Consider the following 18,397-nt stretch of genomic DNA (forward strand, 5'->3'; position numbering starts at 1 on the left):
ACACTCTACAGGGATCTTGAGCCTTTTAATCCCTTGAGCAGCGTGACCGCCCTGTAAGCAGGGTCCAGGCCTGTGCTGTTTTGTCCTTTTGACATTATGCTCCGTTAGCTGACTAGTGAGAGTGACTGCCCTGTAATCAGGGTGCAAGTCACACCTCCCTCGCTTTTGAGGGACATTGAGCTGTTTGGTAACTTGAGCAATGTGACCTCCCTGTAACTAGTGTCCAGGTCTTTGCCCACTTGCTCGTTTGGCATTATGCCGTGCTCTGGCCCACTAGTCAGCGTGATAACCCTGTAATTAGGGTGCATGTCACAAGTATCTATGGAATGGGACATATTGAGTGTCTTGGTACTCTGAGGAGTTTGACCTTCCTGTAAATCAGATTATGGTCTCTGCTATTTGGCTAATCCCAGTGACCACCCTGTAATCAGGGTACAGGTTGCATCTGTCTTTTGAAATCTGGTGGATGGGCAGCTTGACCTCCCTGTAATTAGGGTTTGGTCTTGAGGCCCTTTGGGTCTCTTGGCATTGTGCTGTCTTCACAGCCTGAGGAGAGTGACCGCCCTGTAATCAGGGAATCTGGTCTTGGCCCTCTGGTCTCTTGGTACTAGGCCACGTAAGCCAGCCGTTCTGAATGAGCACCCTGTAAACAGGGTACAGGTCTCATCAGACACTATTTGTGGTGCCCCCATGAAACTGTGTCCAGAGTCCTGGCCCTTCACACTGCGCTTCCAACTTGCCTGGAATTCTGCAGCCAAGTCTCCTGCTTTCTTCCCTGCTTACTGTGCTCCTGGAGACCCGACATCCTGCTCCTGTTGCAGGTAAGCTCTGAAAGGGGGAGTCCTGTGGCAGTTTTGGACCAAGTCAATCCAGGCAGTATACCTTGTGATATTGATTTTGGGATACTTGTCAATTAATTCCACACTGCCCTTAATCCTCCAATTCTTCTTGATTTTGTATGGAGACCGCCTGGTATAATAGTTGTCAAGGGGAAACTTGGAGACTGTTGCTCTTCAATCAGATGGGTTTGGTACTTTTGTCACCCAGTGGGGCTGAAGAGGAGGGGAAAGTCCTTGTGGAAGTGTCTGAGGACCGCATCTTGGAGCTGAATATCCAGGCTGTCTGCAGACCTGGAAAACCACACTGGATCAGTAGTTTACACTCAGTTTGCATTTGGGACGTGGAGTTGTCATAAGGTCGTCTGATTTACACACTCCTGTATGCTCTCTCTCTCTGTTTCAGGAAGCTCCAAGCACAAATGGACAAGAAGAAAGTGTCAGGAATGTCAAGCAAAGAGGAGGAAAGAGGACAAGTCACTGAAGATGGAGAAGAAGGAAAGGGACTCTGCGCACAGTAACCTCCCTGTAATCAGATGATGACCTCAGGTCATGTAGTGACACTCTACAGGGATCTTGAGCCTTTTAATCCCTTGAGCAGCGTGACCGCCCTGTAAGCAGGGTCCAGGCCTGTGCTGTTTTGTCCTTTTGACATTATGCTCCATTAGCTGGCTAGTGCGAGTGACTGCCCTGTAATCAGGATGCAAGTCACACCCCCTCGCTTTCGAGGGACATTGAGCTGTTTGGTAACTTGAGCAAAGTGACCGCCCTGTAACTAGGGTCCGGGTCTTTGCCCACTTGCTCATTTGGCATTACGCCTTGTTGTAGCCCTGTAGTCGGGACGACAACCCTGTAATCAGGGTGCAAGTCATATTCCTTTTGCTTCTGGGGGATACTGAGCTCTTTGGAACCCTGAGCAGGGTGACTCACCTCCCTGTAATTCGGAGTCAGGTCTCTGCCATCTTGCTGTTTTGCCATCATGCCCTGCTGAGAGTCTACTCACTGTGACCACCTGTAATTCAGGTGCGTGTCACAAGTTTCTGTACTATGGGAAATACTTAGCCCTTTGATACCTTGTGGGGTGTGACCGCCCTGTAATTCGGGGTCGGTTCTCTGCCCTTTTGCTCCCAGGCTTTATGCACGTTTATCTTTCTAATCGGAAAGACCACACCGTAATTAGGGTGCAGGTCGAAACCCTCTCATTTATCAGGGATTAGGGTTATTTTAGGGCCCTTCGGAGCATGACCGCCCTGTAATCAGGGTTCAGGTCTCAAGTTGTCTTCTGTGATTATGCTCTTTAATTCAGCCAGTCAGAGTGACCACCTTGTAATCAGGGTGAGAGTCTCATTTCTCTCGCTTATGGGAGCTACTGATGTCTTTGTTACTTGAGCCGTGTGACCTCCCTGTAACCAGGGTTCAAGTCTCTGTCCTTTGCTCATCTGGGATTGTGTCTTGCTCTCAGCTGGATCAGTTTGACTGCCCTGTAATTAGGGTGCAGGTCATGTGCCTCTTATTTACGGAGGACTAGTTTCCCCTTAGTGTTTTGGGCTGAGTGACCACCCTGTAAGTAGGGTTCAGGTCTCCTCCTTTTCTCTTTCTTGTGACGTATTTTCCATTAATCGGCTAGCCCGAGGGACCGCCCTGTAAGAAGGGTTCAGGTCCTTTCCCCTTTGGCTTCTTTGGGTTGTTGGGCTAGTCACTTGGACCCAACCCTGTAATCAGGGTGCAGGTCTTGTCCCTTTTCCCTTTGTTTTTTTGAGGGGAGGAAGATTGGTTGAATTTAACACTGTGGGTCGAATGACCTGTTGTGATGAGCTCTCTTTCTGTTCTGGGAAGTCCCCCTTTGTTTTGTACGGGTGTGTTTGTGAGAGCACATGATAGAAGTGGGTGTGCAAGCTTTTTAATTTTTAGTTATTTATTTTAATTTTTTTAAGTTAAATCGCTGCAGCGCTTTTTTTTTACTCTTCTCAGAATTGGAAAAAAAGCTCAAAGTGTATTAATGTTTTTATCCTCCTCCTCCCCACAAAAGGGAAGAGTAAGGGCTCAGATGTCATCTTTTACTGTCTTGTACAGAGTGACCTCCCTGTAAACAGGGATCTGGTCTCTCCACTTCTGCTCTGTTTAGGCTGAGCTCCTTTTAGTGGGCTGATGACAATGACTGGCCTTTAAGGAGTGCAATTTAGGTCACATGTCTGTGACTCACAGGTAGTGCCGTATCCCTTAGTACTTGGGCAGCATAACCACCCTGTATCCAGGGTTCAGGTTTCTGCCCTTTATTCTTTTGCCACCATGCTACTTCAGCCGGTAGGTTTGAGTCCTGACACTGTAATTAGGGGAGAGTTCGTGTCTCTCTGGCTTCTGGGGGATATTGAGTTCTTTGGTAACTTGAGCAATGTGACCGCCCTGTACTAGGGTCCAGGTCTGTGCTGTTTTGTCCTTTTGACATTGTGCTCCACTCGCTGGCCAGTGAGAGTGACTACCCTGTAATCAGGGTGCAAGTCACACCCCCCTCACTTTCGACGGACATTGAGCTCTTTGGTAACTTGAGCAATGTGACCCCCCTGTAACTAGGGTCCAGGTCTTTGCCTACTTGCTTGTTTCTGGCATTATGCCGTGCTCTGGCCCACTAGTCAGCGTGAGAACCCTGTAATTAGGGTGCATGTCACAAGTATCTATGGAATGGGACCTATTGAGCGCTTTGGTACTTTGAGGAGTTTGACCTTCCTGTAAATCAGGTTACGGTCTCTGCTATTTGGCTAATCCCAGTGACCACCCTGTAATCAGGGTACAGGTTGCATCTGCCTTTTGAAGTCTGGTGGATTAGAACCATGGGCAGCTTGACCTCCCTGTAATTAGGGTTTGGTCTCCGAGGCCCTTTGGGTCTCTTGGCATTGTGCTGTCTTCACAGCCTGAGGAGAGTGACCGTCCTGTAATCAGGGAATCTGGTCTTGGCCCTCTGGTCTCTTGGTACTAGGCCAAGTAAGCTAGCTGGTCTGAATGAGCACCCTGTAAACAGGGTACAGGTCTCATCAGACACTACCTGTGGTGCCCCCATGAAACTGTGTCCAGAGTCCTGGCCCTTCACACTGCGGTTCCAACTTGCCTGGAATTCTGTAGCGAAGTGTCCTGCTTTCTTCCCTGCTTACTGTGCTCCTGGAGACCCGACATCCTACTCCTGTTGCAGGTAAGCTCTAAAAGGGAGGGTCCTGTGGCAGTTTTGGACCAAGTCAATCCAGGAAGTATACCTTGTGACGTTGATTTTGGAATACTTGTCAATTAATTCCATACTGCCCTTAATCCTCCAGTTCCTCTTGATTATGTCTGGAGGCAGCCTAGTGTAATAGTTGTCAAGGGGAAACTTGGAGACTCTTGCTCTTCAGTCAGATAGGTTTGGTACTTTTGTCACAGTGGGGCTGAAGAGGAGGGGAAAGTCCTTGTGGAAGTGTCTGAGGGCCGCATCTTGGAGCTGAATATTCAGGCTGTCTGCAGACCTGGAAAACCACACTGGATCAGTAGTTTACACTCAGTTTGCATTTGGGACGTGGAGTTGTCGTAAGGGCGTCTGATTTACACACTCTTGTATGCTCTCTCTCTCTGTTTCAAGCGGCTCCAAGCACAAATGGACAAGAAGGAAGTGTCAGGAATGTCAAGCAAAGAGGAGGAAAGAGGACAAGTCACTGAAGATGGAGAAGAAGGAAAGGGACCCTGGGCACAGTAACCTCCCTGTAATCATATGATGACCTCAGGTCATGTAGTGACACTCTACAGGGATCTTGAGCCTTTTAATCCCTTGAGCAGCGTGACCGCCCTGTAAGCAGGGTCCAGTCCTGTGCTGTTTTGTCCTTTTGACATTATGCTCCATTAGCTGGCTAGTGCGAGTGACTGCCCTGTAATCAGGGTGCAAGTCACACCCCCTCACTTTCGAGGGACATTGAGCTGTTTGGTAACTTGAGCAAAGTGACCGCCCTGTAACTAGGGTCTGGGTCTTTGCCCACTTGCTCATTTGGCATTACGCCTTGTTGTAGCCCTGTAGTCGGGATGACAACCCTGTAATCAGGGTGCAAGTCATATTCCTTTTGCTTCTGGGGGATACGAGCTCTTTGGAACCCTGAGCAGGGTGACTCACCTCCCTGTAATTCGGAGTCAGGTCTCTGCCATCTTGCTGTTTTGCCATCATGCCCTGCTGAGAGTCTACTCACTGTGACCACCTGTAATTCAGGTGCGTGTCACAAGTTTCTGTACTATGGGAAATACTTAGCCCTTTGATACCTTGTGGGGTGTGACCGCCCTGTAATTCGGGGTCGGTTCTCTGCCCTTTTGCTCCCAGGCTTTATGCACGTTTATCTTTCTAATCGGAAAGACCACACCGTAATTAGGGTGCAGGTCGAAACCCTCTCATTTATCAGGGATTAGGGTTATTTTAGGGCCCTTCGGAGCATGACCGCCCTGTAATCAGGGTTCAGGTCTCAAGTTGTCTTCTGTGATTATGCTCTTTAATTCAGCCAGTCAGAGTGACCACCTTGTAATCAGGGTGAGAGTCTCATTTCTCTCGCTTATGGGAGCTACTGATGTCTTTGTTACTTGAGCCGTGTGACCTCCCTGTAACCAGGGTTCAAGTCTCTGTCCTTTGCTCATCTGGGATTGTGTCTTGCTCTCAGCTGGATCAGTTTGACTGCCCTGTAATTAGGGTGCAGGTCATGTGCCTCTTATTTACGGAGGACTAGTTTCCCCTTAGTGTTTTGGGCTGAGTGACCACCCTGTAAGTAGGGTTCAGGTCTCCTCCTTTTCTCTTTCTTGTGACGTATTTTCCATTAATCGGCTAGCCCGAGGGACCGCCCTGTAAGAAGGGTTCAGGTCCTTTCCCCTTTGGCTTCTTTGGGTTGTTGGGCTAGTCACTTGGACCCCACCCTGTAATCAGGGTGCAGGTCTTGTCCCTTTTCCCTTTGTTTTTTTGAGGGGAGGAAGATTGGTTGAATTTAACACTGTGGGTCGAATGACCTGTTGTGATGAGCTCTCTTTCTGTTCTGGGAAGTCCCCCTTTGTTTTGTACGGGTGTGTTTGTGAGAGCACATGATAGAAGTGGGTGTGCAAGCTTTTTAATTTTTAGTTATTTATTTTTATTTTTATAAGTTAAATCGCTGCAGCGCTTTTTTTTACTCTTCTCAGAATTGGAAAAAAAGCTCAAAGTGTATTAATGTTTTTATCCTCCTCCTCCCCACAAAAGGGAAGAGTAAGGGCTCAGATGTCATCTTTTACTGTCTTGTACAGAGTGACCTCCCTGTAAACAGGGATCTGGTCTCTCCACTTCTGCTCTGTTTAGGCTGAGCTCCTTTTAGTGGGCTGATGGCAATGACTGGCCTTTAAGGAGCGCAATTTAGGTCACATGTCTGTGACTCACAGGTAGTGCCGTATCCCTTAGTACTTGGGCAGCATAACCACCCTGTATCCAGGGTTCAGGTTTCTGCCCTTTATTCTTTTGCCACCATGCTACTTCAGCCGGTTGGTTTGAGTTCTGACACTGTAATTAGGGGAGAGTTCGTGTTTCTCTGGCTTCTGGGGGATATTGAGTTCTGTGGAATTCTGAGCAGTGTGACCCCCCTGTAACTAGGGTCCAGGTCTTTGCCCACTTGCTTTTTTGGCATTATGCCATGCTCTGGCCCACTAGTCAGCGTGATAACCCTGTAATTAGGGTGCATGTCACAAGTATCTATAGAATGGGACATATTGAGCCTTTTGATACTTTGAGGAGTTTGACCTTCCTGTAAATCAGGTTATGGTCTCTTCTATTCGGCTAATCCCAGTGACCACCCTGTAATCAGGTACAGGTTGCATCTCTTTTTTGAATTCTGGTGGATTAGAACCATGGGCAGCTTGACCTCCCTGTAACAAGAGTTTGGTCTCCGAGGCCCTTTGGGTCTCTTGGCATTGTGTTGTCTTCACAGCCTGAGGCAAATGACTGCCCTGTAATCAGGGAATTGGGTCTTGGCTCTCTAGTCTCTTGTCACTAGGCCAAGTGAGCCAGTTGGTCTGAATGAGCACCCTGTAAACAGGGTACAGGTTTCATCAGACTCTGTTTGTGGTTCCCCCATGAAACTGTGTCCAGAGTCCTGGCCCTTCACACTGCACTTCCATCTTGCCTGGAATTCTGCATCCAAGTTTTTTTGCTTTTTGCCCTGCTTACTGTGCTCTTGGCCACCCGTCATCCTGCTGCTGTTACTGGTAAGCTGTGAAAGAGAGGCTTCTGTGGAACTTTTGTAATAAATATTGTTTTGTACAGTTTTCCTTTTTCTGTTAATTTTGGTATCAATGTTTGTTAATCCTATGCTGCTTTCAATTATCTGATTCCTGCTGATTTTGTATGAAGCGTTTTGAACTGCTTGGTGCAGTCATTGTCAACAAGTAATTTGGAGAGTTTGGCTTTGAGATAGATTTATTTCGTAAGATTCATCTTCCTTTTTGCTTTCTCTGTATTGTGCTAATTTAGGGAGTCAGCTAGATTTACTTTTCTTAAAATACATTGTTAGTCACTTTTAGTTATTCCTCTTTTACATTTGAGGCACTGTTCTCCGCAAATATACATTTTCATTTCATTTCATTTGTACATCTGTTCACTTTATTAGTGCATTCCAGAATTTGAAATGAATATCAGTAATTTGAAAATCAATTTTTTATTTCAATAACTAAATCAGTACTTTATCCTTTTGTCTACTTCTTTTTGAATTTTATTTTGTACTGTCTTTAAACATTTAACATGTTTCTGTTATTTTTATCTAGAATTTCAAATGGCATTGCAAGTCTGTTATAACTGTCTTGCATATTCTTTACATCCTCTTAAGAGAATGGGACAAAACAGAAGCACCCAACCTAAAAACAAAAAAAGAGATGCTAACCACCTGTGAAGAAGAAGAAAGGAAACAAATTCTGAGAGCAAAGTATAGCTGTGTGATCTATTTCAAAGGTAAATCATACTATAAATTCACATAATGAATATAAATTCATCTAATGTAGTTCATTAATAGATTTCCTTAAGCAATATTAAATATTTATTGTGTAACGTAATTAACATGGCTTTAAAATAATATTTTTGTTTGCTCTTCAGGTTTATACCATGTCCAGCACCATAGTATATAAATGCATTGGAAGGATAAATTGAACAACATGACTAGTATCTGTCACCTTTCAAATGCTGATTAACATTAATAGGTATATAACGAATCCTGAAGCTCAATTACTTGTGGCACCACAACACTGAAAAGTGGAGAACAGTTCCCTTCTGCAACCTTTCAATTCAGTACTGAGAACTGATATGTCATCTTATTTTATAAAGATGTATGTCCTCTCAAACTGTCTTTTTTAATGAGTCCATAAAGCATGCATCATACTTTCATATTCTGGTAGAAAAGCAGGATGTATCTTTTTCATTTAATTCATGAAACTTAATCTTTACCAGGCTTTCATGAGTCATTTTCGTGTCATTGCTTGATGATTTGGGCTTCTGTTTAGCAAGCAGTCAGACTTACTTTCATAAAGTCTCTGTTGGCTACAGTGGAAAAGTTATTTGACAATGACAGAAGAAAACTGAGATGTTGGGTGTGGGTGAAAAGAAAAGGAGGACTTGTGGCACCTTAGAGACTAACCAATTTATTTGAGCATAAGCTTTTGTGAGCTACAGCTCACTGTTGGCCACCCTGAAGAGTGTTGGAAGACCTTTTCCAGGAGGCACACTATTAATATTTCTCCCAGCTCATAAGAAAGCCTATTTTTGATACCAAAATAGTACCATAGCTATGATGCCATTTGGAATTTAAGTTTCTACCTATCACCAATTAGAAATTGTCAGTAGAACTGGTTATTTGCATCTAAATGTTGATTTCATGTACCTATGTAACCAAGTATTTAAAATGTGTTTTACCAGGTGACTACCTGATTTTATGTAAAATAGTTGTACACATCTTAGCAGATGTGTTCCTTTGACTTAAGCGTGTGACTTTTATATAGTTGGGAGACTAATGCTATGTGTACTTATTGTTTTTACTAACAGGTTTATCACTAGGCACAAAGGAATAATTGTGAATCTGTAATGCAGAGACCTTAATCACACAAGCACTATAAGATCATAGCTTACTATTATTAAAAATAAATCATAATTTCCTACTGGCGGTGCAAAGATGTAACTGAAGGGAAGGCATGTGTTTGTATTCTCCACTCATCCCCAATTCCCCCCACAAAAATTCAAAAATAGTTAAGGTGGAAAGATTAACATTTACTCCAGGTAACACCTACCTTAATATTTTAAAGCTCTGTATCTCTCACACATTGGTAAAAACAAGCAAACAAAATTAAATGTTCTGGAAACTGGCAATTACTCCCCCAACTTCACAACTTTCAAACACCTACTCTACTTCAACGGTCACACCAACCAAACTGTACCACACATTCAATTTTAACTTTGCACCTATTGTGTCAGAACAGTTTGAGTATTTTTTGGTAGTTGTGTATATTGATGTACGTGGTAATAGTGGTGTTTTAATGGGTTTTTATGCTTACTGAATTAAGAGGCTGTTCGAGGATGATGATGTGGATGTTTTATGTAGGTGTTTTTCTGTTAAGTTAGTATTTTTGTAGAGGTGCAGTATTTTGTGGTGATGACTGTTTTTCAGGTATTGGTTTAGTGTGAATTGTTGAAAAATTTAGGTGATTTTTGCATATGTACATTATTAGATGTACTTAGAGGGCAAAGTTGAGGTTGCCTGTTTGGTGCAATTTTATTGGTGTGAAAGTTAATTTAGAGTATGTGTTTGAAAGCCCTGAGGTTTGAATTTTAAGCTCAACAGGGATCCAGGACCCACCTTGGTTCTTACTGTCATTCCTAATTCCAAAATCTGTGATGAAGATGATGCGGCAGAATAAAGATATCTCCAGAGACTTTGAAGAGTTTAGCATTTCTGCAGCTTTATGGGAGTCCTTAAACCTTATTGAGCTTTTTAAAGTGTAATAATTGTGGGAAACTTCTACTTCTGACAGTTAAGTGTTGAACAATGACCTGTATTAAGAGATTTATACTGGTAGTTAATTCTGTTCTGTACTGAGATGATTTTGCTAATATCACCACTTTATGATGTGTGAAATGAACTAACTAGGTTTGATTATACCTACTTGATAAAAATTTGAATACTTCATGTTAAATTCATAGATTTAATTTTGACTGTCATATCACCTTACTTTGCTTTCTGTAACTCTTATTTAATTTATTAGTATTTATGTAATTCAATTAATAAAACGTAAACATTCAGGTATAGTCTCAGTTCTGTCTTTGGCTAAATAAAAAGGAATCTGGTAAACTTGTGAAGAATTTTGGTATCATTAATTTTAATTTAATTATCATCTTTTTACCCTTTTTTGTGTGATCATTGGAAGTAACTATCCTGTACTGTTGCAAGTTTCATTTTTCTCTTGCATCACACATTTTTTGGCAGACAGCGGTGTGACCTTGAAATGAGGATGAAAAGCTCACTGCCTCTTAGGTGCATAAACTTGCCCTCCTTGAGCTTCTAAGGTGCACAAGAATGGGAATTTATTTGGTTCCTTCTTCACTGCCCACAAGCTTGTAGATTGCTTGAGATCCGCAGGCCCTAGAGCTCACTATATAATCATGGCTATGATAAGATTGGCCTCAAACTGGTTTCTGCAACATTCCAGTTCAGATTTTTTTTAAAAAAAAGTTGATTAATATAATATTTTTATATTTAATTCAATCTCATGTTTGTCAGAAATTAACTTTTACGGTATACTAAATGTTTAATATGCTGCTACATGTGAGGAAGTGTGATCTAGTGGTTTAGAGTACTGGTTTGGGATTTAGGAGACCTGGTTTCTATGCCTGGCTCTGCTACTGGTCCACTGGCTGTCCTTGGGCAAGTCACATCACATCCCTGTGCCAGTTTCCCCATCTGTTTAAAAAAAAGGGGGGGGGTGATTATATTCACCTCATTTGTGAAGTGTTTTGAGAGCTGAAGAAAAGTGCTAAACATAATTTTTACTAAAATGAGATTCCATATGGGTGGGAGAGAACTAGAGCTTATCTTTGGTAAGGGTACATCAAGATATAATTCACTAAGTATTAATTATGCTAATACTGTGAAGAAAACTATCTTGGTGAATAATGAATTGAAACAGTCTCTCACTCTTGGCATTTGTTAATTCATTTCTCGTGTACCAGATGCTTTTTGTTCCACTGAAATATGTATGGGGATGCGCTTTTGATTTATTAACCTTGCCCTATGATTTATTATTCAAAAATGGGCAACTTGAAAAGCAAGTACTCAATATTAGGTGATTGTTCACCCACTGTACAAAAAGTCTAAGGCAGGGGTAGTCAATAGGTGGACCACGGCCAAATCTGGACTGCCAGCTGTTTTTGAATGTACCCTAAAATATTTTTATTTACCTATTTATTTTCTCTGGAGCCTGGACCTTGACCAAGAAACTTGGACTGTGATAAAAAACATTGACTTCCCCTGGTCCAAAGAACGGCAAAAGCTGAAGGAAGCTGTAACTACATAGGTGGGATTAAGGAAGAAAGTCTTAGTATTCCAACAGTAATTGCTAGAAGTTGGAGATGAAACAATTAAACAAAGTCTTTGTAAAACAGGCACCCAAAATAGCTTTAATCAGAAGAAGCAGAAGAAGGGTTTCCAAACAGGCTCTTGACTGGCCAAATCCGCCTGCCCTGAATTACCAGGTTATCGTCTTGTCTGGTTGGACTGGCACTGAACTGTAAAAGGGCTACATAATTGATGGAGGACTTACACTAACGCAAAGTGGCACCACAACCCTAGAGGCTCATGAATGATAGATTAAGGGATGGCATCCTTGCTAGTAGGTCATGCCTTTTGCCTATGGCGCCTCCTAGCAGGCAGCAAAAAGGGGAATGGGGAGGCCTAGAGACACAGCACTAGAGCCATTTGAAATATACCTGCCCTGACCTTTGTGCTTACTGGGGACCTCCTCCCCTGTCCCTTCTGTCCCCTGCAGGCTCTGCTGCAGTCCTGCTGATTGCAGCTCAGCGGGGTTAAGAAGCTCTGCCCTGAGAACAGAGACCTCGGTAAGCAGAAAATGGAACGTTTAGCTGTCGGGTGGAGGGCAAGAGATGGCACACCCCAGCTGGATCCTCCAGAATGCTCAGGGAGGGATGTGCTGGGGCTCAGGCGGGATTGGTGAAGGGACAGTGCCTAATCCTCACCACCCTTTCTAGCCGTAGGAATACTCCCTCACCCCTGCAATTAACTCAGCCTTACCTGCCCCTCTGCCGTAGGGTAATATTAACACCCCCCCAACCCCACGTGTTACAGCTTGGGAAAACCAGGGGGAAGAAACTTTCCCAAGGTTCTTAGGACTTAGCCTCAGAATGGGATGGTTGGGGCTGCACTGGTGGGATGAATGCCTTTGGCACGGTAGTAGCAATATTCCTGTAGCACCCAGGCGCCCCAGTCAAAATCAGGGCCCCATGGTGCTTGGCACTGTACAGACATCCAGTGTGAGACAGTCCCTGCCACAAAGAGCTCATGCTGAATCCCAGCCAGCACCAAAGGCTCGTGCCTCACCAGTTGCACCTTGGGGGAAGAGGAAAGGTTCTGGCTACCACAAGGGGGCGCGTGCTTGTTTACAAGCTCTGAATCTGGCTCTTCTCCAGCATTTTTGCAGGCCCAGGCCTGACCCCGAAGGCTGAGACTCCATAGCAGCCAGGGGAAGAGGCAGGGGAAACAAACCTATAGGCAGTAGATCCTCCCCAAGCCCGTGAGAGCACCCCAGGGATCTAGAGCAGGCCGGCAATGCAGTTTCCTCCCTCCTGCATCTGTAGCTATGGAGCTGGGTTGTATTTTCCCCCACACCTCCCCAGTATGTTTCTTAGGGACTTGCAATAGCACATCTCACTGATCCAGACTCCGAGTACAGCCACATGATCTATGAACTAACTTCCATCACAGACATTTCGGTCCTCGCCCCCATTCAGATGTCAGCTGGTGACTGATGGGGCAGAAAGAAAGCCAGGTGGTGGGGATTACATGGGAGCCTGTTCTCTAACGACCCCCTACAGAATTGGGGTGCCTGGACCCCAGCCAGGGCGTGCTAATAGTGCTCAGTACTTGGCAGGAGTGGGGACGGTTTCGCTCCAGAGGGGATTTTGATTTTCCACTGGAACAGACTGTTGTGCTCTCTTTCTCGCACATACATTCTCTGATTTGCTTCAAACACAGCCTGTGCTTGCATGGTCCCCGTTCATGGTACTTAGCTTCCCTGAAGGCCATCCCTGCTTCTGTGTTTTTCGGACTCCTTACTGCCTGAACGGACCAGTCAGACAGTGATGGAAGAGACGTATGAGGTCCCCTCTGGTTTAACTCCTTGGGCAATGCTGGATTGTTCTCTACTGTCTACTGCCCCAGCTCTGATTACTTTTAAAGTGATTCAAGCAATAATTCTCCCACCCATTCCCTTGGGAGATTATCCCACAGCCCAGGGGTTCCTCACCAATGGGAAATGCATCCCCCTATACTCTCTCTCTCTCTTCATTTTCATCCCATCTCCCCTCGTTACCGCTCCTTGGGCAGCTGGAACAAACCCTCTCTCCTTCTCGTGGCTTCCTCTTCTGCTGGGCACATGGAGGCTGCCTGAGGAAACAAGAGTGACACAGCCACATTGCCACCCAGATCCCTACACCTTCCCATCACCGCTTCTACAACCACGCAGCACCAGTGAGTGCGAAACATGGGTTTATTATTGTTTTTTTTTTTTTTTTTTTAAAAAAACATTTTCCATTTTAACAGATTCTAGGCACAGAGCAGCAAAATCTCTTACAAGAATGAGGGTCCGAGTTTCAGCACCGCTCTCCAGCTTTGTGGCTGCAAGCGACTGCACTTGCAAAAAAAAAAAAAGGGCACCCACATGCTGGGCAGGCCCAGACATGCCAGTCAGGCAGCAAGTCATACAACTGCCTTATTTATCTGTATATGCAAAAGTGGACCAAGATTTGGGATGTGACAGCCTAGGGAGAGAAAGGGCCAGATCCTCATGATGGCTCAGATCCCAGCAGCTCCAGCCACTTATTTAAGTGGCTTAATGGGAGCTGTCGGATGCACGGCTATTTTAAAAATCTGCCCGCAACATATTTGTGCATTTTTCCAGGTGCCGATTCTCTCATCTGCAAACACCATGAGGGTTTATACAGGGGTGGATTAGAATCAGATCAAACTCTCCCTCTCCCACCCTGTGGCTGTTTTGCTTTGTTCTGTTCCCTCCAAATCAGCAGTGACCCTTTGGGGACAAATACCCAAAATGAAGAATGTGGGGTAACATCAAGAACCCAGGAAGCCTTACCCATCCTAGTATCTGTCCCTTTAATGTGCACTGTAATCCCAGCTGAGCCACCTTTACAAGCTGTTTACATTAATGAAAAGCCAGATCAGGATTGTGGCTGGAGGCCAGCCTGGGGCGTGAAGGAAGGGACACTCTGGGATCTCTTGGTATAAATGTACTGGAAACTGGGATGTGGTGTCCCAGCTAGTCACATGGGTAGCAGATGGGCAAGGAGCAGATATGAAGGGAGCATCAGCAACAGCAAGCAGAATACTATGCAAAGTGGCTGGCTGCAGCCTGGGGCGGCTGTGTGTGTGTGGAGATTTAGTTCATTGCATATTAAAAGCCACAGCTTCCGTGTAACATGTGCTCTGTGCATAAGGGTGGCTGGCTGCTCAGCAGCAGAGGATGGGCAGCAGCTTAACCTGACTGCATGACAAGAGACGCCAGGAGCTTCCTCTCTCTCTCCTGGATGCTCCTCACACATCTGCCCCACTTGCACAGCCAGGCCTGGACTCGTCAGCCTGCAGGGACTCCCCAGTGGATTGCTGCAGCAGCATCTGCCCTGCTAAGGGCAGGCAGATGGATTCGCACAGCTCCTGGGTCTCAAACCTGTTCCCGTTCCCTTCGCAGCCACCATACCAAAAGGGGGTGCAGCGCACAGGCTGGGTCTTGTTAAAGAACCACTTCAAGGCGAAGGAGTGGCAGGGGCCTGTGTCTCTGTCCTCCAGGCACACAGCTGCAAAACACAACAGGCAGCAAAGGGCTCCTGATGCAGTCAGAGACATCATGGGGTGCTGCTAACAGGGCCAAACCAGGCACAACAGGGACCTCCAGAGCTAAAAGCAGAAGCTGCTGCAACTTGAGCTGAAGAGCCAGGGCTCTCTGGCTGGGACTGCAGCAGACTCATACGCCCTGTGGATAGGCACAGACGGGTACCTGTAACAAGCACTCACCAGGGGGTTACACTTGCTCAGGCAGGCAGAACTCCCACTGAAGTCAATGGATTATCAAGGTCTGCAGGGCTTGGCCCACACAAGCTCACTTCATGCTGAAGGATCCCAGAGCACTGAAGGGGTTCACCTGAGATCACACTGTAGCTGGAACTAGAATCCAGGCCTCCTAGGCCAGGACCTTCTCCACTAGACCAGATTTCCCTCCATGCCTAGCCCAATGGAACCTCCAAACTCTGCGGTGGCCCATCACTGCAAAATACTGGATTTCCCCAGGAGATACACAAGACTTACACAGGGAAGCCTACAGACCATGTGCTCAGTGCCCTATTTCCCCTGAAAACTCCACGTGCCATCTATGCCAGGCTTCCAGACGGTCCCTCCCGCAGAGCGGCTCGGTTCACAAGAACCGCTTAGAAGGATGCTAGAGCTCCACCCTCAGTCCTTCCATAAAGCGTTTACCTTGAGTCAGGTTCTTCTCTTCCCCAAGCCCAGCTGCACTCGTACCTGTATCCAAGAGAATCACAACAGTCAGAGCATCACTACAAGGGGAGTGACAACACAACGCAGGCTACAGAACCAATGCAGGACGATTCTCGCTTCAATTGCCCCCCTGCACCCAAGGATGGAGCAATCTCAGCCATTGGAGTCACGGCACATTTGGGCTAAGCTTGTGCTGCCGCAGAGTATATGGTGCATTAGACAACAGCTGGGTTCTGAACCACGACATCTGTCGAAGGGCGAGCTGCCCCTTTAAGGAGGAGATGAGGCAGACTCACCTATACAGTTGTAGCCCCACCTTTCCAGGTGAAGGGAACAATTCCAAGAGGGTCATGTTATGGGAGCATGTAGCTTGAACTCTGGTTGCCCTTATATTCCTTAGCAGGCCTGGTTCTGAGTCACACACTCGCATCATGTGACCCCTTGGACTCGTTCCCTTCACCTAAGGAGGTGGGGATACACCTGGCACAGGTGAGGCTGAGCCCCCACCCCCTTAAGGAGCCAGCTCTCCCTGTGAAAATATCAGTCAGGACAGTCTCTGCTTGGAGCGAGAGCACATTAAAGTCAAGAGCATCTTGGCCGAGAAGCAGAGCTGTTGGGTACATTGGGGCAACTCCTTAAATGTGTCAGTGGGTTGAGCCAGAGCTCAGTCAAAGCCATTCGAGATGGAGTTGTTGTGGACTGTGGGGTGTTGAAAGCAGCTGAGCCACAGCTGCAGTGGGTGTCGGGGGAGCAGATAGGCAAGATAAAAGCTGTACAGCCTAGGAAAATAGTGTGTGAGAACCAGAGTTCATGCAAAGAGAGCTGCGTTCCCAGAGTCCACGGCAGTTCTGGCCCAAACTCTGGCCCAGCCTTAGAGGTGATAAAGCTCATTGAATTCATCTCGTAAACTGGTGCCATCTCCCCAAGATATGTCCCTGTGCCTCCACACATCCCTCCCGGACACCAAGCCATATGAGGTCACAGGCTGCCCCACGTACTTCTGTCAATGCACACACGGATGCAGTCCTGCTCACTGTTGAACCGGTTGGCATTGCCACGACAGCCACCATACCAGAAGCGGTTGCAGGAACCCGTGTCCACCCGGTAGTACCACAGTAAGGAGTAGCTGGTGCATTTGACGCCAGAGTCTTTGCCCAGGAAGCACGGATCTCCACCTTCCACAACACCTCTCACCTCACTGAGGCTGATGGTGGTGGTCTCCACCCCGTCTTGAGGCGCAGCACCAGGTTTGGAGACCCTGTTAAAGCAATCAGCTCTTCAGTGACCAGTCCAGATTGGCTGGTAAGGCTTCTGAAAATGGTGTCTCTGAAAGGCCTGGTCAGAAACTCAGATGATACTTCCAGGCCCAGATCTGGACTGGAGGCTGCCTCCGAGAATACCATGCAAGTACTGAGATCCCACAGCAATAGTGTTATTGAACCCTCCCAGACAGAAAGGACCAGCATGACCTGGTACAGGACACTGGGATTAGCTTTGGGCAGGTGTCTGGCCGCCTCCAGTAACCCCAGTGGTCCATTAATACAGCGTCTCACTGTTTTAATGAAAAAATTCCAGGAGCCTGGAATGCAGCCTCACCCCCCAGAAATGGTGCGTGCAGAGTAAGGAATGCAGATACTCCTGCATCCTCCCAGCCTCCTCTCTCAGCCTCCTGCCTCCCAGGTCCCCACTGATTTTAAGCATTGCTCTTTCTGCGCTTGCAGCTCCTGCCTGTTAATATGCCAGCCTGTGTTCTGCTTATGCCCCCGCTTCCTGGAGCCAATACTTCCTAAGAGCCGCCGATCTGGGGAGGGTGCTCTACTGACTCACCTGGCTGGCTGGGGACTAGAGGCCATACCTGGAGAGCCATGTTTTCCCCAGCAGTAGAGGAAAAAAGTTTGCCATTGGGCTAGCCATTGGACCAGCTGTCATGAGTGCAGAGATGCAGGGGTTCCAGCCTGCAGAGCAGCCATAGGGTAGCTTGGCCAGGGTACAGTCCCTTGCTGTGTTCCAGGCACTTAAGAAGAGGGTCTAGGAAGGCAGAAACAATGTGTGCCAGCCACTCACCTATCCGGGGTCACTGGAGGTGGAGGCATATCACTAGGATTGGTGGGGGAAAGCTCCATCTGACACCGAGCGCTGGTGTGTTCCAGGGGACGCCGTCGGCTTTCCACTGTAAAGCACAACAATCAGGCAGGGAAGGAGCGAGGCCTCCGTTCTGCCTCCCAGCCAGTCCAGGCCCCTACTTTGTGAGGATCGCTGCCTCCCCTCTATATTCAGCCCTGGATTCTACATCCTGGAGCACTCAGAAAGCCAGTGTGTTACACTTGGACAAAGGCTACGTGAGTCACAGGCCCCTCTAGTGGCTGTTTCATATAGAAGATAATTGCCTACTACTGCCACCAGCTAGCGGGGGTTACTCCCTCAGCTCAAGGCATAGCGGCATTTGCTTTGGGGCAGGAGGTCCCAGAGTCAGTCCCTGCTGGTGGGTCATTGGACAAACCCTCCTTCTCCCTTTGTCCATGACTGCTTCAGTCAGTGCCATGGCTGGACGAGGAGGTGGTGCTGTGGTGTCCATGGCAGATGGAAATTCCCCCCATCCCCAAGCCCCAGCTGTCACTCACCCAGCAGATTCCTCAGGAACCCCAGAACCATCCTCTCTGCATACTCCATTTCCGGCTCCTGAACTGAGCCAAGCCGCAGGAAGTGGTATCTCCATGCTGGGAAAGCCAGCAACTCTGGCACGATCCCTTCCTGCCTGCCAGCCCCCTCTGG

At 46.8% G+C, this 18,397-nt stretch overlaps 1 protein-coding gene across 1 annotated transcript; it reads right to left on the reverse strand.

Annotated features, from left to right (window-relative positions):
• Positions 1-13,707: 13,707 nt before the first annotated feature.
• Positions 13,708-17,790, reverse strand: LOC142070153 (BPTI/Kunitz domain-containing protein-like). Its single transcript, XM_075123441.1, has 4 exons — positions 17,690-17,790; positions 16,624-16,883; positions 15,605-15,649; positions 13,708-14,928 (listed from the first exon to the last, which is right to left on the reverse strand). The coding sequence occupies exons 1-4, from the start codon at positions 17,746-17,748 to the stop codon at positions 14,669-14,671; spliced, it is 624 nt and encodes a 207-aa protein (XP_074979542.1). The 5' UTR covers positions 17,749-17,790; the 3' UTR covers positions 13,708-14,668.
• Between the last annotated feature and the right edge of the window lie 607 nt (positions 17,791-18,397).

The sequence above is a fragment of the Caretta caretta genome, chromosome 26 (assembly GCF_965140235.1).
Source record: "Caretta caretta isolate rCarCar2 chromosome 26, rCarCar1.hap1, whole genome shotgun sequence".
NCBI lineage: Eukaryota > Metazoa > Chordata > Testudines > Cheloniidae > Caretta > Caretta caretta.